General features: G+C 39.9%; 1 protein-coding gene across 1 annotated transcript in view; it reads left to right on the forward strand.

Moving 5' to 3' along the window:
* AKAP13 (A-kinase anchoring protein 13) overlaps nucleotides 1–21,597 on the forward strand; it is a 335,978-nt gene that overhangs the window by 138,752 nt on the left and 175,629 nt on the right. Inside the window, exons 4-5 of the mRNA XM_030814959.1 lie at nucleotides 6,489–6,785; nucleotides 13,924–14,107. Coding sequence (XP_030670819.1) covers nucleotides 6,489–6,785; nucleotides 13,924–14,107 — 481 coding nt within the window. The remainder of the gene's footprint in view (nucleotides 1–6,488; nucleotides 6,786–13,923; nucleotides 14,108–21,597) is intronic.

The raw sequence follows: 21,597 nt of genomic DNA on the forward strand, positions 1-21,597 counted from the left end.
AGTGGCTGGGACTACAGGCACCTGCCACCATGCCCGGCTAATTTTTTGTATTTTTTAGTAGAGACGGGGCTTCACTGTGTTAGCCAGGATGGTCTTGATCTCCTGACCTCGTGATCCGCCCACCTCGGCCCCCGACAGTGCTGGGATTACAAGCATGAGCCACCGCACCCGGCCCTGTTGTAATGTTATGAGGAAATTATATATTTCATAACTTTGGAACCACGAACACAGCACTGGAATCCTAGGGCATACAATATTAAGGGAGTGATATCCTCCCAAGGGGGTGAAAATTGCCTTTTGGGGACCAAAAAAAACTTACTATGTGTATGTAAAACACAGTTACACAAATTTGTGGTATATCTGTGGTATTAAAGTTTCATGAAGTGAGGAGTGAATAGAGAATAATGTCTGAAAAGGCTCTTTGGGATATGATAACAGAAGAAAAGGCTGAGAAACACTGCCTTAGAGGTGTGGGCTGGAATATAGCAGAGCACATTTTTAGCATTAAATCTCTCCTTCCTCCTCTAAAATGCGCATGGTGAAATTCCTGTGCCTACTCTTTGTTCTCTTCTGATTAAATACTCCTGTACACAGAGACATTTTACACATATACCAAATTTGCACACTACCATTAGGTCACCAAAACCCAGCAGTGGGTGCATACTTCTGCACATAATCCCATTTCCTATTAGAGTCTGGATCTGAAGACTGAAAATTTGTTTCCTTTAACCCTATCATAGGCACTTCAGAAGGAAGAAAAAGACACCAAATTTTTAGAGACTTTGATGCCAAACTGAAGTAATAAAGATATTATTTTTATATTTTCCATCATTTTTTCTCTTAGAAGGTGACATCTGTGTGGGACTGGGCTTGGCTGGCCCAGCAAACGCTATTAGGGGTTCTTTTTGGGTAGCTGATGAAACAAAGTTCCTATTGTTTCATCCTCAAAAGAGAGGGCCCAGATGGGATGCATTCCACTTTTAGCTTAATAGGAAATGAAGTAATTCTTGGGCTGTGCTTCAGCAGTTTTGTTTATCAGTAGCAGTATTTCGTTTCCATGGGTGCGGTGCTCCATATAGTGAGAAGGAGCCTGCAGGAGAGCTCTCCCAACCTCACACACACACACACCTCCTGACCTGCCAGCATAAAAAAGGTGCAGATCAGGTGATTTTAAGAGGACCATCAATAGTTAAGTTTCTGTTTCTCACCTAGGTGCTCCTTGTGTTTTTGTTTATTCTTTCTCTCCTCTCTTTATTTTTTCAGTCCTACAGTGCCAATGGCAAGCTTTGTTGGGCCATGCTGGAGAAGCTGTTTGTAGAGTATTAGGGATCTGTTTTCCTTGAGTTTCCTAAACAGAAGCATTTTAATAGCTAATAATAAAAACTACCAGTTTTAGTTGCCCATTTTATGCCAGATACTTTGTGCACAGCCTTAATGTTTTTAACAATCCATAAGGTTGATGGTGTTCTCATTTTGTGTACAAGGAAAACAGGCTTCAAGGTTGAATGACTTTCTCAGGATAACCAAATATGTTGCAGTGGAGCTGGAGTTCAAACCTAATATCTTCTACTTGACAGCTAATTGCCAGCATACTTGATGAGGATCCCTACAGTTTACTCAGCTGGGAGCAGACTTCTCCCACCCCATAATTTATATTTCTCTTGTAAGTGGACTTGATAGTGTGAGAAGTTCAGAAATTAATTCCTAATTTAAAATATGGAATTAAAGTTTGGGCCGCGTTTCTTCCAATAGTTTCTCTCTCTCCTTCCCCTCTCTAAATCCTCTAGAGTAGCTGCCTTCATAAGTTCAGTAAAATTTTCAGAACTTCCCTTTTTAAAAAGAAGATTGGGATTTTTATTTTCCTTTCTTGTTACCAGGAAATTGAATCAAAGGAAAAACACCATGGAACTAACTGAAAATCCTGCTATTGTTCTTCCTACTGCAGCTTCTGTTTTTATGCAGAAAGTTAGATTGTGGTTATTATATCAAGTTGGATGCAGTTTCCCATCCCCATGTCTTTGCAGTGTAATTGTAGACATTGTTAATAACTCTGCAGTTGGCCAGGCATGGTGTAAGGTGTAATCCTAGCATTTTGGGAGGCCGAGGCGGGCTGATCACGAGGTCAGGAGATCGAGACCATCCTGGCTAACACAGTGAAACCCCGTCTCTACAAAAATACAAAAAAATTAGCAGGGCATGGTGGCGGGCGCCTGTAGTCCCAGCTACTCAGGAGGCTGAGGCAGAAGAATGGCATGAACCCGGGAGGCAGAGCTTGCAGTGAGCCGAGATCGTGCCACTGCACTCCAGCCTGGGAGACAGAGCGAGACTCCATCTCAAAATAAATAAATAAATAACCCTGCAGTCTTTATGTACAAAGGTAGTCATATGACTAATGGCCCTGTTGCAAATAGTCATGTCTCTAGAGCTAATTTATGATAGTAAGAGGTTTGGTGTAGGCATATGCGGTGATTTTATTTTTATTATTGAGTCTGTATTATGTAACTTTTTAAAAAATGCTGATTTCCCCGCCAGGAGCTTTATCAGAAAGGTTATAGGAATTAAAAAATAATCTTGAGAGACACTTGAACGTAATGGAAAACATTAATGTGAGAGAGTAGGCCTGCCAAACTGGTGTGGTTGATTTCCAGACAGTAGGGTGAGGTACTTTATTCTTGATCAGTAGTAACACTTCCAATGTACTCTTAATAAAGACTAATCCAGGAAACCCTGAGTTCCCCACTCATCTTTTAACCCTCAGGTTTTCTTTTGAAAAATAAGCCTCTAATCATACCAAACAAATTCCAGATTTATGGCATATTTTACTTATGATGATTCATAGTTTTTTCTTCAGATTTTGAATTCATGTCTGAAGGGAAAACATTGGATTAAAAATTGGACAGTTTCTCAGATATCTCTTTCATGGCTATTTCTGACATTCTGCCTTCTCGGTTATACAGTTTGATTTTAGTTATACACAGAGCTGACAGTAGCTCACACATCCATCCATTCACCTGCTAACAAACTCTGCTAATGCAGCAGAAAGAGATAAGCATATTGTTGTTGCCAAGCACAACACCCCCACATGCACACATCTATCCCACCTTGTTCTGTTTCTCTCCCTGTCGTTCGCCCTCATCCCATTCTGCCTGAGTAAACAGTCATTTTAGCAATTCCAGACAAATTTCTGTGTAGATACTTTACTTTGGCACTTCACAGTTTTGGGTAAGGTAGCATTGCTTCACCATGGCTTTTTGCTGTGTGAATGATGTTTACTTTTAGTAGTATTGTGACTCCCTTTCTCATTCAAGGGTTCGGGTTTCCCATCTTTGCATAGGCTTGAGGAAGGAGATCAATAAGAAAGGAAAAGGACTGGTTAAATGGATAGGGCAGTGGATATTCTGTTTTACATAGTGTAATCTCTCTTCTAAGGCACTGTAAATGTAAGGTTTGAAGGCGTAATTCAATTTGGATCTCAAATTACTTACATCATCATCATTGTATTGTGAAATTTTGGTCTTTATTGACATTTATTCATATCTACCTCAAAGGACTTTCAGAAGTTTACAGATTAGCTTAATTTTGGATAAATGGGACAATGCTATGTATTGATTCTATTGACAAACCACAACATTTCTTCTTTAAAGCAGTTCTCCTGACTGACATACGTATCACTCCATCCATCCATCGTTCATCATCCATCCACCATCAGTTTATTTGGAAATTAAGTGAGGCTATGTATGGTGTTTTGGCTGATAATATTAAAGAATTTAGGAGGCCCCTTCTAGATTTTATTGATTTATTTAGAGACAGAGTCTCTGTCTCCCAGGCTGGAGTCCAGTGGCACGATTTTGGCTCATGGCAACCTCCTCCTCCCAGGTTCAAGCGATTCTCCTGCCTCAGCTTCCCTAGTAGCTGGGACTACAGATGCCTGGCTAATTTGTATTTTTAGTACAGACAAAGTCTCGCCATGTTGGCCAGGCTGGTCTCGAACTCCTGGCCTCAAGTGATCTGCCTGCCTGGGCCTCCCAAAGTGCTGGGATTACAGTGTGAGTCATCGCGCCTGGCCTAAGTCCTTCTTAATTGCCATCTCCTTTGTGAAATCTCCTGCTTTTGCCCACATGTGGAATGCACCACTCCTCTCTCCAAATTGCACTGTATTTAGATATTTAGGTATTTTAGATAGGAAAGTTATTGTAGAGCTCCTCTCATTTTGACTTCATTGCAGTTATCTGCAACTTGTTTGATTCTCTGTTATGGACCGTAAATCTCTGGGGAGTTGAGACTCCTTACTTTACTCATCTTCACCTTCTGATCATAGTGCCTGGACTTGATGAGTGTCTAGCTTTTAGCTCTTGAATAAAACTGAGTCAGATGTTAGAGAATATTTTAAAAGAAACATTTTCTGCTAGAAAAATAGACAAATCTTACTAACTGAATCATTTGGCTTGTTTCTGCTAACATTGATGTCTGTGTAGTTAGGCTGGCTGCCCTTCAAAGAAATATTGCTTTTTTCCCCTAATTCTCTTTCATATATTAAATGTATAAATACCACATATACATTATTATAAAGTGTGCATGCATGTGCACATGCTCGCGCTTGCACACACACACCAGGCAGAGGATGCTTCAGCTTTCTACAGCCTTAGAAAGAATTCAGCTTGGAAGGCAGTGGGAGTATCGTGTGGATTCAGTGTTCATGTGAAGACTTATCTTCATGGTTCATGAACCAATTATTCTGCTTAAAAGTCATACTAGCCCATCATTCCAAGTGTTAGGCTCCTCTTAGGCAGGGACTTAGCTCTTAGCCTTCTTCCTCTTCAAACACATTGGCCTATTTATAGGCAATGTGATACAAAACCCTTGCATCCTGATACAGTAGACCACGTCCTTTGGCATCAGCCTTGACCCTGAATAATGAATTCTGCACCTTAATATCTGTGTAACAGGGGCAAGTTACTTCTTTAAGTCTCAGTTTCTCATCTATAAATTGAGGACAATACATGCCTCATAAAATTGTTGTGGAGAGGTGATTGTCAGATGCCTGGCATGTACTATGTATTTGCTTGGTAAATACTTCCTTCCACCCTAGAATTACATAGAAGTGAGAGATTTCTTTTGCCACAGGATGAGGGCTTAAGGAGGCCCTTGGGAAAAAAGCATGTGGAAAATCAACTTACTTATTATTCTGATTACATGGAAGAAACATTGTCTCTTTCAAAGACAGCAGAAAGCTTAGTTCGTTCCAAGTCTGAAACCTCTGTTGGCCTGTGCCCGTGGTATGGAAATTCAGTCTCAGGGACCATGTAGAGGGTTTCCCTCCATGCCCTTAGCTGTAGAAGAGCAGTCTGAATGTGTTAGAGATTCAGGGAAGTGGCACGTGCACGGTGCCTGTGATAAATCAGGCAGAGCACGAAGTGGCATTACCCAAACAAAAACATTAACTCTACTTTCTTTTCTTTTTTGTCATCAGAAAGATAATGGGAGAAGGATGATGATAGGAGCATAGTTCTGGCTATTGGAGATCAGTGTGTGAAAACAGGGGAAATGCAGTGTGCATTGTGATGAGTATATTCTGAATATTGGAAATATTTAATTCTGTGAGGCTAAAATTTCAAAAGAAAGCCCGATTCTCCAAGAAGGCCTTACCCATAGACAAGTGGTGTTAAATCTTGCTGACCTGGCTCCAGCCGAGCTCTTTGGAGTGGCATGCAGTTTTCTGCCTCCAATCACCACTCCTGAGGTGCCTGCTAGTCTGTACACTGGGCACCATGGAGTCCTTGGCATGTTTGCGTTTCCTGAACTGGGCTCCCAGCCACAGCATTGCATTATCCTCATGCAAACCAGGTAATTTCATTGAAGTCCTCATTACATTAGTGGTCGAGATGGGAAATAATGTGTATCTGAGAACAAAAATCATTATTTATTTTTTAGGCCTTGGATTGCTCATAGTAGTAAAATAAAATCAAGTAATTATGTACTTTTCCAAGTGCTTCATCATGTGAACCCTTGTATTGTGATAATAAAGCAAGTGCTAGTGAATCTGTAAAATTCTTCCTGTATAACTTGTATGAGTGATATTTTTTCCTGTTATGTTTTCAGATCTAACTTAGTTCAGTAGCTATTGGACTTTCCATTGTATGCTAGGCCTTGCAGGTCCTTCAGTTTTCATTCTTAAATCTGTTCAAATTGAATAGCCTTGTTGACCTTCAGAGCCTGTTCAGTTCCAGATACCATGTTACAGGCATGGTGAAAGCTGGGATGCAAAGTTTTTTGTTCTTTGTTAAGGGAATTCATATTTGCAAATAAAAGCTGAAAATGGAGTTTTAAGAAGTTTGGAAAAATGCTGTCAGAGCTCAAGAGGAAGGAGGGGGGTGTTTTTTAGGAGGAGAAATTTGTATGTCATGAAATAAGAGCTAAGAGGACCTACCAGTGTCATTTCAGCAGTGAGGCTCTAATACTGTTTTATTTGCTGCCTGTGTTTTCTTTAGGTCATGATTGCGGTGAAACAGTGAAGGTGCAGCTCTGTGCTTCCAAAGAGGGCCTTCCTGTGTTTGTGGTGGCTGAAGAAGACTTTCATTTTGTTCAGGATGAAGCGTATGATGCAGCTCAATTCCTAGCAACCAGTGCTGGAAATCAGCAGGCTTTGAACTTTACCCGTTTTCTTGACCAGTCAGGACCCCCATCTGGGGATGTGAATTCCCTTGATAAGAAGTTGGTGCTGGCATTCAGGCACCTGAAGCTGCCCGCGGAGTGGAGTGTGTTGGGGACAGATCAGAGTTTGCATGGTGAGAATTTATATGATCTACAAACAAACTTTAAGTTTGTGATATTTCTATTTTTTTTAATGGGGCTGCTTTTCTATGGTCATCATATTCAGATCTTCCACAGAGGCTGAGTAAATCTTAGAATTACTGTAGGAAAGTGGCCTCAGTGGTATCTCTTCTAGGTTCTTCAGTTGAGCTGTTAAGCATGTTGTTGCAGCGAAATGACCCTAGGGATTACGCAAGGAGAGTGGCACATCACCTTCCTGTGGGTCTGGATTTCAGACTTGATCTCTCAAGTGTAGAAAGTGACACCGTCTTCATGAGGAGAGTCGCAGAGTTACTTTTTGGTGTTTAATGATCAAAGACATGGTTTTCATTATTGTATTCTGAAGTTCTCTAAAGATAGCCTGGAAGTAAAGGAGAGGAAAGATTGGGCAGTGAGTGGGAGGAGCCTGAGAACAGGGTGTGCTCTTAGAAACCACACACTTCCTTAACCAGGTTAGTGTCACTCTTACTGACTTTATCTGTTGGCCCTCCCTATGAGAGTTCACTGAAGAAAGGACTTTTGTTTGTTTGTTTGTTTGTTTGTTTTGAGACGGGCTTTTGCGCTTGTTGCCCAGGCTGGAGTGCAGTGGCATGATCTCGGCTCACTGCAGCCTCCACCTCCCGGGTTCAGGTGATTCTCCTGCCTCAGCCTCCCAAATAGTTGGGATTACAGGCATGTGCCACCATGCCTGGCAAATTTTTGTATTTTCTTTTTTTTTTTTTAAGTAGAGACAGGGTTTCACCATGTTAGGCTGGTCTCGAACTCCTGACCTTAGGTAATCTACCTGCCTTGGTCTCCCAAAGTTCTGGGATTATAGGCATGAGCCACTGCGCCCGGCCAGAACTCCACTTTTTCAAAAACATTTACATAGTAAGTCCTATTACTCAAACAAGGGTTTTCCCACATAATTCTAGTAGCGAATGACACCTACTTGATGTCATAATTGTATAGATATTTTTTAATGAAACATAATGTGTACCTGGAGTTCAATAAGTAACATCCAGTTTCCCTTCTGAGTTCAAGTCCAATCGAACGATTTAGGAGTCTTGAGATAGAGACCAAAATGTTTACTTTATTACTGATGAAATCTAGATTGGAAGCCTGATGTTAGAGCTCCTGCCAGAAGGGTCTGCTTGTACTTTCTATGTCTTCAATGAAAGAGCTGGTCAGTCACACCACTGCCCTGTAGAGTCCACCCAGCTTTGAGTATTGAATTATGTTGGGTGAGCAGACCACAAGTCACCCTCTCCACAGGTGAGCAGTTCCTGAGGAGAAATACCCATAGGGGCCTGGGCCATGGCATAGTTAGTTTCTACACTCAGATGAATTTTGTTTTTTTCCATGGAAGAATGGTAAAGAAGTCTTTGCCAGCTTTGATTCTCTTAAATCTACTCAATTTAACAGTTAAGCCTGTGATCAGCTGTCAGAACAGTGTTCCATACTGTCAGGTGCATACTGTCAGATTCTACCTGGATAGTCCTGCCCAGGTAAAACCTGAAGGGAAGTATCAAATCAAGGAAGAAAGGATTTATCCTTTGCTTCTTTTTTTAAGTACAGTGTCCAAGAAACTTCTATCCTGCTATTCTTTAGAGATCAGAATATTTGACATTATATAAGGCATGAGTGCCTCTTCAGAAACTTGGTGATGGGCCTTAATACCTCTAGCTCCTCTCATTTCTGTATTGATACAGGAATGTTTATTCTGGCTGCCTTTCACAAATCAGTGTCAAGATAGTACCGCATAAGTTATTTGTGGGGCTTATGGTGTTTTATGGTTTTGTTTTGTCTTGTTTAAAGAGGGTCCCAGGAGTTGGATAGTTTTATGTTACCATGATTAAAAACAACTATTAGAAAAAGCAAACATCTGAAACTTTGGGCATATCACTTCCTCTCTCTCTCTCTCTTTTTCTTTTTTTTGAGATGGAGTCTCACTCTGTCGCCCAGGCTGGAGTGCAATGGTGCATTCTTGGCTCACTGCGACCTCCATCTCCTGGGTTCAAGCGATTCTCCTGCCTTAGCCTCCCAAGTAGCTGGGAATACAGGCACATGTCGCCACGCCCTGCTACGTTTTTTTGTATTTTAGTAGAGACGGAGTTTGACCATGTTGCCGAGGCTGGTCTCGAACTCCTGAGCTCAGGCAATCCACCCGCCTCAGCCTCCCAAAGTGTTAGGATTACAGGCGTGAGCCACCGTGCCCGGCCACTTCCTCTCTTTGGACCTTAACTTCCTTGTCTTTAATTGGCCAGCTTTAATATTTTTTTGTACTGTCAGTGTACTGGTAAATTTTCTGTTGCACAAAATTGCTCAAGCAGTGCTAACAAAGGCCAAACCAAATTTGAACACTTAAGGAAGGAAATACGTATTAAAACCACGATGAGATATCATTACACATTTATCATAATGGCTAAGATGAAGAATACCAAGTGCTGGCAAAGTTGAAGAACATCTCATATGTTGCTTGTAGGAATGCAAAATGTATAACCACTCTAGCAATATTTGGCAGTTTCCTGTAAAATTAAACATACACTTAGCATATGACCCAGTAATCCCACTTTTGGGTGTTTATCCTAGAGAAATGAAAATCTGTAGTCACCAAAAAGTCTTTGCACAGATGTGCTCGTAGTAGTGTTATTCATAATCATTAAAAACTGGAAATAACCCGGATTTCCCTCACTGAGTGAATATAGAAGCAAACTGTAATATATCCATACAGTGGAATACTACTCAGCAATAAAAAAAAGCAAACTGTTGACATGTGCAACAACTTGGATGTGTTTTAAATGTGTTATGCTAGGAAAATGAAGTCAGTTTCCAAAGGTTCCATACTATATGGTTCTATTTATATGATATTCTGGAAAATGCAAAATTATAGAAAAAGAGAACAGATGAGTAGTTGCTAGGAGCTGGGAGTGGGGGAAAAGTCTGACTGCAAAGAGGTATCATGAGGGAATTCTTTGGGTTGTTGGAGTTGTTTTGTATCTTGTTCGTGGTGGTGGCTATAAGAATCTATGCATGTGTTAAAACTCACAGGAGTGTACACCCCCTAAAGGTGAATTTTATTGTACATATATTTAAAATAATAATCAACAAAAGAAATCGTGTAAGTTGTATACTTTACAAGGTGAAATGCATGCAAGTGACTTGATAGAACTGTCTTTAGGTCAACAACTGGGATCAGGAATCTGGTTTTCTGTGCTTAATTCACATTCTGCAGTTTAAATTGTTCTATTAATTGTTGATTAGAATCTAGGAACACTGGGTACAGTAAGGGGAGAGTAGCATCAGTTAAGAGTTCATCATGCTTGCTGTTGAGGGATGAATGTAATGGAATAGTCTGTTCACATCAGTGAGTTGCACATCAAATACTTTTAAATAGGTATTTAAAGGAGAAACATACAAAGTAACCACGATGCCTGAGGTAATACAGGTAAATAAGGTACCTTGTTACGTAACAGGACTTCTTGCTGTTGAAAGCTAGGATGTTTGCAGGTATTCTAGCCTAATACTTACACAAAGTAGTATGTAAGATTTATGGCTAATCCTCCGACTGTTTTAATTGTTTAGTTGCAGTGCTTTTTAGCTTTCTTCAGGTCAGTGACTCCTTTGGAAATTGCGCAGATTTCTCCTCAGAAAACAATGTTTATAGGTGCCTACCTGCACACATTTACATATGATAAATTTCTTAAGTCTCCCTGAACTTCAGGCATGAGCATAAAGTTGAGAATTCTGGGTTTAACTTTGCTCTTGCAAAGTGGGAAAAGCAGGGGCATTGGAGTCAGTTTGTTTGCATCCTGGCTTCATTGCAAGAGTGTGCAAAATACTTAATCTCTCTGTTACTTAATTTCCTCATCTGTGAAATGGAGGAAAGTGTATTCCGATATGTGTGCTAGTTTATAAGCTATTCATTTTGAATGTACCATTTAGAGACACAGAACATTGATGTTTTACTTGTTACAAAAATTAATCTTCACTTTAAATATGAACAGGAGGGAGTTTGTCCTTTTAAATCTTCCGGACGTTCTCTCATCCCTAGTTACATAAACAAGCTTCTACACATTGTACTGTTTGCCACAGTTCTGCCTTAAATGCAGGTGATAAGGATTCATCTGGATGCAGTGTGAATGGTAGGGCAAGAACATTTTTTTCTCGGAGTTTTCCAAGTCTCACTTAGTTTCTCAGCTCGGTGGTTAGTGAAAATGGTAAATTAGGAGAGTGTTTTCCCTGAGAGACCCTTGTGCAGTAGCAATCAGCATAACTCCCAGGTAATGTAGGATGGGCCCACTGCAGACTTGCTCTAGAGGAAGCAGGGAGAAACGTCCTGGGGGAAATCTTCATTCTTATTTACTTATGATATTGTATAACCAAGTAAAAAGAGATCTGATCATCTTGGGGGGCAAGAATTCTCCCCTCAAAGAGAAATTTGGGTGGAGAGGTGGAAGCCAGGTTTAGGAAAAACTACAGTAAGAATAGCCTGTGTATTCCCAATTCCATATATCTGATGTTGGTTAATAGGTTGCCCACCATAATCATTTGATAATTCAGTTCCCACCTCCGTTCAGAGTGTTTGATAGCTTTTCTTTTTTTTTGAGTTGGAGTCTCGCTCTGTCCCCCAGGCTGGAGTGCAGTGGCGCTTTCTTGGCTCACTGCAACCTCCACCTCCTGGGTTCACGCCATTCTCCTGCCTCAGCTTCCCGAGTAGCTGGGACTACAGGCACCCACCACCACGCCTGCCTAATTTTTTATATTTTTAGTAGAGACGGGGTTTCACCGTGTTAGCCAGGATGGTCTCGATCTCCTGACCTTGTGATCCTCCCACCTCGGCCTCCCAAAGTGCTGGGATTACAGGCTTGAGCCACTGCACCTGGCCTTGGTAGCTTTTCATAAATATTTTTTCTTAGCTAATTAGTGTTTGTGTGTATGTGTGTGTGTGTGTGTGTGTGTGTGTATATATATATATATATATATATATTTTTTTTTTTTTTTTTTTTTTTTTTGAAATGGAGTCTCGCTCTGTCCCCAAGGCTGGAGTGCAGTGGCGCGATCTCCGCTCACTGCAAGCTCCGCCTCCCAGGTTCACGCCATTCTCCTGCCTCAGCCTCCTGAGTAGCTGGGACTACAGGCGCCCACCACCACGCCTGGCTAATTTTTTATATTTTTAGTAGAGACAGGGTTTCACCGTGGTCTCGATCTCCTGACCTCGTGATCCGCCCGCCTTGGCCTCCCAAAGTGCTGGGATTACAAGCGTGAGCCACCGCGCCCGGCCAAGCATTGGGATTTCTACTCAAATACTCAGCTGACCCAGAACAAATAACAAATCAGAAGAGTGGTTGTGGGAGGGTGGTAAAGAGACAGCTGCTTCAAGATTGGAAATAACTAGCCTCTAAAGAATCACGTATTTCCTAGTTAGTGCCTCATTAGCTCTTTTGTTTTTGATAAGGATGTCAGAACAACTGTAAGGCACAAGTTAGATGGTGCTGTTTGATCTTTCGTGAGGATTTTCTATTTATCCTTTTGTCTGGCCTTGCCACCTGCGCAGAGGTGTTGATTATTAAAATTTGTACCTGCACATGTAGTTGTTGCTTCTGGGGCATAATCTTTCCAGCCATGTGCCTCTGGTTAAACACCCTTTAACTCCTGAATTGGTCCATGCGTATACAGTTCTGTAGGGAAAATATACAATATGAAAAATTGTGCTTCCAAGGAAATTTACCTTGGAAATAGGGATACCAGACTAATACACAGATGACATTTGGAAACAGTGTAATTCAGTGTAAAATCACAGCTTCAAAAATCTGTTCATTCCTTTGTGATATTCATGTATAGAAGCATTTGAGGACTTCACAGTAAGGAGAAAACCACTGGGGTCCAAAAAGTCTGAGTGCTCAGTGAAGAAGTTTAGACCCGTGGGAAGCCATGAAGAATGAGAGATGATAGCTAAGCTGAGGCAGGCACAACTTCAGGGTGCCATTCCCAGCTCCCTGGAGTTAAGTGTAGTGCAGCCTTGTGGGGCTATATGTGGCATCCCTGCAAAGACCTTAGCTCCTGTCATCCTAGGTTGGGCACAGAGGACTGCTGAGGAAGAGAGTATTGCTAGTGAACCTTGAATGTAATTTGATGTCCAAGAGGACAGTGAAGAGAGCAGGGAAACAGAGAGGAACTGGAATTTAATGAATATCTGCTACAGCCAGTCATAGTACTAGCATTTCATCTACCTCTTCTCGTTTGTTACAACTCTATGAGTGAGGTGTTGGTATCTCACTTTAGGGATGAAGAAAATGAAGTTCAGAGATGTTACGTGAATCACGCTTGGTCACACAGATGGTAAATGCCAGATTCGAACCCAGATTTGTCTAACTACAAGCCCTTCCTCATTCCGTCACTTTCAGAGTGACTTATACTTTACTAAGAGGGAGCCTTTATTTCAAGTGAAATAAACATTTTCCTTTCTGCAGTTATTAGTGGATTGTCTTAGAGTTAGTCTTCCTTATTGTGCCAGAAGATGCATTTCTTCCTCTCATTAAACAAATAAACAAAGCTGGCAGTGCCAGAAATTTGATTTGCCCTTATTGTGGAGGAATAAAAAGACCCATGTGTACTGAACAAGCAGAACCTGTTTTTAGTGTTTAACTAGCCGACTCCTGTCTGGGTGTTCTTTTAAAAAGTAATTATACCGTTTATGATACACCCATTTAAGTCCCAACAGCGATTCCCTCTTAGACCTGATGTTGTGGGGCGGCATTTGCTTCTGTTATTATTATTTGAGTAAAAGAATGTGTGTGTGGGTCACCTTTATATGCCTGCCTGTGAAATTGGTTGAACAAACACCGTATATTAAGTCAGAATATAGAAATGGCCTGATTCTCTTTTGTAGGGCTGTGTTCAACTGAAGATTTTGCTTCCTATACTTTCTATGCTTTTGTAGCTTTGTTTTGCCTTTACTTGAGGGCTCATTCTACCTGGCCACAATAAAGCTGTTCACACTGTATGCTGTAGCTTAACTTTACAATCTTAGGCACTTGGAGGCAGTGGTGTTTACATAACTTGTATTTATGTTTGTTTGTTTTTTGTTTTTATATTTTCCTCACTTATGTTCATTTTCTCCCCCATTTACAGATGCTGGCCCGCGAGAGACATTGATGCATTTTGCTGTGCGGCTGGGACTGCTGAGGTTGACGTGGTTCCTGTTGCAGAAGCCAGGTGGCCGCGGAGCTCTCAGTATCCACAACCAGGAAGGGGCGACGCCTGTGAGCTTGGCCTTGGAGCGAGGCTATCACAAGCTGCACCAGCTTCTAACCGAGTAAGTGCTCCTTCTTCCTTATTTCTTTCCTCTCATCCCCAGCCCCACCCCCGATTCATAGGAGTACCACCCACTTGGCATCTCAGTGTGTGTTTGCCACAAATTAAAACCTCAATTCTGTACCTTGCCTTCTGCTGGCTCCTGCTAACCACTTCATTGTCTGAGAGAGAAACGTAAGTCATGTTACCATTTTCTCTCTCCTCTGCCTGCCTGCCTTCTTCAATTCTTATCTCTTATATTTTACTATTTTACTCAAAAGTCAGAATGAGCCTTGTCTGTTGAGGTAGCATAACATTTCCAATGTATACAGTTTATCCTGGTTTAGTACAAGAGGAAACAGATTTCCTATATCATATATTTTTTTCTGGTATGTCTTTAAGACTTGAAAGAGTTAATTAGAAACCAGTACTTCCATATTATAATTGCATACAGAAAATATGGTAAACAATTAAGTTTTGGATTGAATGTAATTTCTGTGAATAAAATTTGAGAGCAGTGGTTTCTTCATATGAACAGCAATAAAAAGCAATTGAATTGTCTTGGAAATGTGCAGTAGGAAATCCTGTCTGTCTTTGGGCTCGATTATTATATGTCCTGACTCTTTAAAGAGTTCTCTGGAGGAAGGTTGTTAGTCAAAACATTTGAAGAGCGCCCTTTTATTCTTGTATAAATAAAGAAATAAATGCACTAGAGCAGCCAAAAGTTTTTATTGGAATGTTTATATAAAGAAGTTTCAAGAATAGTTTCTGTTGTTTAATATATTTTTATTAGTTTTGTGGTTATCATCATTATCTTTTCCACCACATTATCTGAACAAGTATAAACCCCATTGGATCTGTGTTCTTTAGCAATTGAGGGACCTGTGCAAATTGAGTCAGTATTAGCAAATTCTCAGATATTTTGCTCATGCCAGATTTAATTTAGTTGTGCTTTATGTTTTACCATTTTTAACTGTGTATGTAGTCTGGAAGGACCAAGAAGAGATCTCAGAATGTAATGCTACTTATGGTTATGTAAACAGCTTTTTCTTACTTCACTTGCCAAGCTTACACCTTTCCCCATCATGCTAGACAGACGGTTCTTTGCAGAAAGCTTTCTGATGGGTGCTACAGGATACAGTGGTGGTAGGAGGGGCACTTATCTCAAATGAGCTTTGGATACCTGAGCTCTCCTAAGACAGTATTCCAGGGAGTGATGCATTCTACTCCTTCACACTTCCCATCTGGCCAGCGATTGGATTCATTCTACAGGTAGCCTCATGGCCTCAGGAAGAGAGGCCTTGTTTCAGAAGTTGAAACAGTTAACTCCACATAACTATTGTGAAGTTCAAATGCATTTCCTCTAAATTTGATTTTTGCTGGGAAGCAGAGTTGGTTAAGGACTGCCATCCAAATGGGGAAATAAAGTGATTACAACAGCTTCCTTATATCCTTGGAGGGGATGTCACAAGACTATTATTGCAGCACAGCTTTAAGGAAACTAGAGTGTGTTTGTTCTTGGGCTTTTTTTCTGCTTGCTTTAAAGTACTACTTCTGTTACATGTGGGAAAGCCACTTAACCTCCTTTTGAAGGGAGATTGGTAAGGGAAAACCAACCTGAGAAATTTCCAAGTAGAGGACCCTGATAGGAGAGGATGAGCACCTTGCTGCAGATCTAGCTCTTAACTTGAATTCTGGGATGTTACTGTTCTGAAGCTTAGAAAAAGTTCTGAGTCATAATTAGCAATTAAAAAATGGAAAGGGGGTGATTGTCCCCAGTCACTCAGTCTGAGAATGATTCTAGTAGAATTTGGTAGAATTTCAGTTGTTAAAGGATCAAGAATGATCATTTTGTTACTGGTTTTCTTTTCTCCTTTCCTTCCCCTTTCTTGTTATATATACATAACATAAAAGTGGTTAAAAAAGTAAATTTTAGGTACAGCATTCAATGGCATTCAGTACACTCAACACTCACAAAGTTATGTAACCATCACTGCTATTATTTCCAGAACTTTGTCATCACCCAAACCTAACTTCCTTTCCCCCAGCCCCTGACAACCTCTGTTCTCCTTTCTGTCTCTAAGAATTTGCCCATTCTAGGTACCTCATATAAGTGAAATCATGCAACATTTGTCTTTCTGTGTCTGTCTTTCACATAGCTAATGTCCTCAAGGTTCATCCATGTTGTAACATGTGTCAGAATAATATGTATTTCAAAATTGCTAAAAGAATATATTTCTCACCACAAAAAAATAAGTAGCTGAGATGATGGATATGTTACTTAGCTTGATTTTATCTTTCTATAGTATATACATAGATTAAAACATCACATTATACCCCATAAATAAATAAATTTATATAATTGTTATTTGTCTATTACCAAACACACACACACACACACACACACACACACACACACACACACACACACACACAGCCATAAGTGTAAACAACCTAGATGTCCATCACTGATAAATGGACAATGTGTTATATTCATATAACGGAATACTACAGCCTTAAAAAGAAAAGATCATCTTTGACAGATGAAACTGAGATCCAGAGAGACAAAGTGGTTGGATTAGGATAACAAGGTGGTAGGGCCAGAAATAGAAGCCGAAAGGCTGTCCAGGGCTCTTTCCTTCCACTCCTGGGATTCTTAAAAAGTGGCCCAAGAATAGACTTCATGGGGTCTGTATCTCTTGAAATTATAAACGTTTATGCACATGTTTTTCTGAATAAAGCATTTGTTGGTGAGATTCACGAAGAGGTTTGTAGAAAGTTAAGCATCGCCACAATGTATGATGCTGTCTTTCTAATAGTTTTAGACTTCGGGTATCTTCTTCCCCATCCTGCTTTTTAAAAATGAAATTGTCCACATATAGGCCGGCCTCTTTTATTGCCTCTTTTCAGTTAGTATGAAATTGAAGTATGGCTATGTACATTTTACATTTATTGAATAACTAGTTGCGTTCTACACTTTACTGAAAAGTCAAGCTTATTTAACCCCATTTATAGCCCTTCCAAATACATTTGTCGTTTTAATTCCTTGGTGCTTTACCTTGTTTTTTGCTTTTTAATTTTTAAGTGGGGTGTGGGGAGCCTTGTGCTGGTTAGGGCCCAAGTTCTTTTTGTGTTTCTTTGTTCAAGGCTTATTTTGATTGCCAGTCTGTTTTGATAAACCAAATCTTCTGTGAAAATTATGATTAGCCATTCTGGGACATACAAGGATTCTCTGAGACCTATCCTTTTAGAGAACGCTTGAACTTTATTTTAAATCCTACCAGATAGTAATTACTACTCAGGACATTCTTTACAGTTTCCCTTTTTTGTAACCCATGATTGTTAACTTTCACTTTGTTCAGTGTTAGGGAAGGCAGAGCTTTTGTTGACTTGCTGTTTCACTTTAGCTTATATTTAGATCTTACATTATGAATATGAATGCATTTGTGATCTGAAAATTCATCTTAAATACATTGTATTTAAGTTTCACTTTAAGTAAATGAAAGAATTCATGTAGGGAGCATAACCCAGTGATTGACATGTATGTTATCTCTTATTTCCCTTTCTTTACTTTTCTGTCTTGCCTGAGAAATCTTAGCCCCAGAAGAGTACCCAAAACATGTAGGCCTACTTCTCCTTTAGTTGGACAATCATCTCCTCTGATTTGAAGACCCCACCCATGGTCGCCTACCTAGTGAGTGATGGAGAGAATAGGTAAAGACCCCAGTTTGCAGGCTCTTGGTGTAATGAATGCTAGGAAGTGACAATATCAGATGAGTGTGGCATTGTAGTTATCTAAGAAGAAAATATTAGAGCCAGATGTTATTGGATCGGGCTGATCTCTTACTCACACATCACAAAGTAGAAATCTTGGGACTTGGATCACCCATGTTGGGGGTACGAGGGAGCTTGAGAGTAAGAGGAGGCTCCAGGTAGTGACTAGGTGTGCAAACTTGGAAGTCAAACCTAGGTTTGCATTTTGGCTCTGCCATTTGCAAACTTTCCTTGCTAAGCCTTGATTTCTTCATCTCATAAATAAAGGATATTACTATCTACTTCCTGGATGATAACCCAGTCTCTAGTATATGCAATATGAAAAATTAGTGCTTATTTGTCATACAGATTCTGGTTATTTTTGTGGAGCAAATAAAGGTGCTATAAATATTTCATCTTGGAGAAAGATGGTAGTATGGTATGGTAGAATTGCTTACGGATTAAAAGCTTAATTAAAATCTAAGCCTGCCTACTTAGTAGTTAATGTGACTTGGAAAATGTCACCTATCCACTGAGTCTCATGTTTCCCCTCTCTTAATGATAATACCTGGTCTGCCTACATCACAAGGTTATTTTAACTAAAAAAAGATTTGTGCACATACTTTGTTAAACTCTAAGATACTCTATTTGAACATTTCTTATATATTAATAATAATAATGACATCAGTAAAATTAGAGTTAGCTGATCAGTGAAACTCAAATTCCAGTTGATTGGTCTACCAGATGTCTTGTTTTGTAATATTTCTTGTAGTTCTCTGTGAATTAAAGTTAGTAGAGAGATTGGAGAATTGTAGTTAGACTGGCTGGTTTTGAATCCAATCTACTTCTGTGAAACTGTATTATTTATCTTAGGTGATTCACTTAACCTCTCCAAACCTCAGTGCCTTTTTTTTTTTTTTTTTGTCTCACAAGAAGAGGACTATCTTCAATGGGTTGCTTTGAGAAATAATTCATGTAGAGAGCATAACTCAGTGATTGACATAAATGTTACCCCCATTTCCCTTTCTTTAATTTTCTTTTCCTTCTAATGCCTATGTCAGTTTTTCATACTTTAGGGAATAAAATTAGTTTGGCCCTGTGATACATGCTGTGATGTTGATGTCTGTAGATTAATGGAACAAGGAATTCTAGATGGATAAAAAATCATTTACAATCCTTCCACCCTTATAAGAAGAGTATTTATTTTAAGAATTTCAACTCTGGAGTGGTGGCATACAAGTGCTGAAATATTTCAATTGCCATAAGAGCCAGTTTAAACATATTTGTCCTCATAAATGTCATCTTATTTTTAGTATCAGCTGAACAAATCTTCATTTATTGAATGCCTGTACTGCACTAGAAACCATGGTTGGTACATTACAGATATTATTTCATTTCAACCTTGTATCAACCTTGTGAAGTAGGCATTATCTGTGTTTTGCGGGAGAAATATGGAGGCTCAGAATTAAAGTAACTAGTCCAAGGCTATATAGAAAATGGTAGAGCTACTGTTACACGGACAGCTGTGGAATGCCGAGACCCATATTCTTCCCTCTACAAAAATTTGGCAGAGAGAAAGAAGAGACTCAGGACAAGGCTACTAGGGTACAGTATTAAATGACTCTTAAATGTAAAGGGTTATATGGTTTCTAGTCTGTATGTTTTTTGAGGAAAACAAGGTTCTTACTATAATAACTATACATTTATATTACCCATTATATGACTTTTAAAGTATGGTTGATTACATTCAAGCTACCATTTTACATAGGGTAAGTATGGTCATCTCTGATTGACTGATTGATTGAGACAGACTATTGCTGTCACCCAGGCATGATCCTGGCTGGCTGCAGCCTCCACCTCCCGGGTTCAAGAGATTCTCCTGCCTTATCCTCTCGAGTTGCTGGGATTACAGGCACGCACCACCACACCCGGCTTATTTTTGAGTTTTTAATAGAGACGGGGTTTCACCATGTTGGTCAGGCTGGTCTCGATTTCATGACCTCGTGATCTGCCTGCCTCAGCCTCCCAAAGTGCTGGGATTACAGACGTGAGCCACTGCACCTGGCCATCTCTGTTTTATAATTGAGGAAACTGAGGCCAGAGAGGTAAAGTGACTTGTCCAAGGTCTCAGTTCACAAGGTTGCAAAGTAACAGAACCTAAAGTCCACCGATCTGTCCAGATTGAGAGGACACATGTGAATGTTGAACACAGACCCAGCCTGACAAGCTTAGGTACTCAGTCATGATTTACTGTAGTAGGCACTATTGGCCCCTTTCAAAGGGTTTGTGCCTGTAAGCTCTCAAGTCCTTACAAGACACTTGCACTTGAAACCTAGGTGTAGGGTTAGGTGGTAGAGTAACTACTCAAGAATACATATTTCACAATGGAACCAAGTGCTATTGAGCAAGATGTTCTGCCAACATAGTAATTTTGCCCTTTTAGATTTCTCTTCAAGTACTTGACAAGTGGGTCCTCAGTAGCCCATCTGGTGCAAAACAAGTTTGGAGACTTTGCTTTTGCAGAGTAAAGCAAAAGATGAAACAAATATACAGACTTACCTTAAAAATAATAAGCAGAGAGGTAGGATTTGGGATAACTTGACATCTGGCCAGAGTCCCATTCATCAGTCTGTTCATCCCTTCGTATCTGACTTCCTTTGTCATTGTGTGATCTAGGTCTTTGTGTCTTGGTGAAGACAAGGTTGTAGAACTGAGTGGAAACTAGAGAATGGGGAAGGAGACTAACATTTATTGAATATTGAATACCTGCTTTGTATTATGCACAGTACTGCCTTGGTGTTTTACATGCGTTTTAATTTAAAACCCCTCAGCAAACCTCAGGGAGGCTAAAGCAGCTTGTCCAAGGCCATATAGTTAGTCGCTGTTTTCACAACCTGTCTTTAGGTTGTATTCGGATTTATTCATAGAATTTTGTGAGGAGGCATGTTTGGTAGCATTCTCAGGCTTTTAACCTAATTAATTTATGATGATTAATAACTGGTTCTCAGTGCCTTTTTTTTCCCCTAAGTTTTCAGCTGGACGACTTTAAGAATTTTGACATTTTGTATTTTTTAAACCATTTAACTAGTAATCTCAGGATTGCCTATCTGGCAACATGCTACAAAATTGCAAAATGTACTTTCTGAAGATAATATTGTACTTACAGAGCAATTTATTGTATTCGTTGCTAGGTATTTTGTATAAATTCTCATATATTTATCCTCTCCTCAGCCCTTTGAAGGTGGGCATTTTATCTCTATTGCACAAGGAAATATAATAGCCACAGCTGGTAAGTGATGGAAGAATAATTTGAACCAGGTTGTAACTCCCAAGTCCCGTGAACGTTTACACTCCCTTGGGCTTTCTAAGAAGATGGGTAGGAATTGAAAGTCGGTTGGAATCGCAAAGCCATTCCAAGCATCTTGTGTTTCTATTAACTTCTTTTCTCTCCCTGCGGAATGACACATGTATATTGAGCAAGGTACGTGTTTGTTCTTGGTTGCCATATAACATTTAGACTTAGAGTGTTCAGAGTTGTGAAATTACACTACTTAATCTGTGGTAACAGATTTTCTATGGCAACAGCATGTGATTTGTTTCTGACTTCACTTCAGGCTTAAGTGGAAGAAAATACAGACCTGGAGTATAGGGCTTGATAGTCATGTGTGAGAAAATGAAGGATCAGTTGATGGCACCTTCTACTCTTTAAAAACTACATATGATTTTTACTTGGTCAATTCTAAAGTTTTCTTAAAGGCA

The sequence above is a fragment of the Nomascus leucogenys genome, chromosome 6 (assembly GCF_006542625.1).
Source record: "Nomascus leucogenys isolate Asia chromosome 6, Asia_NLE_v1, whole genome shotgun sequence".
NCBI lineage: Eukaryota > Metazoa > Chordata > Mammalia > Primates > Hylobatidae > Nomascus > Nomascus leucogenys.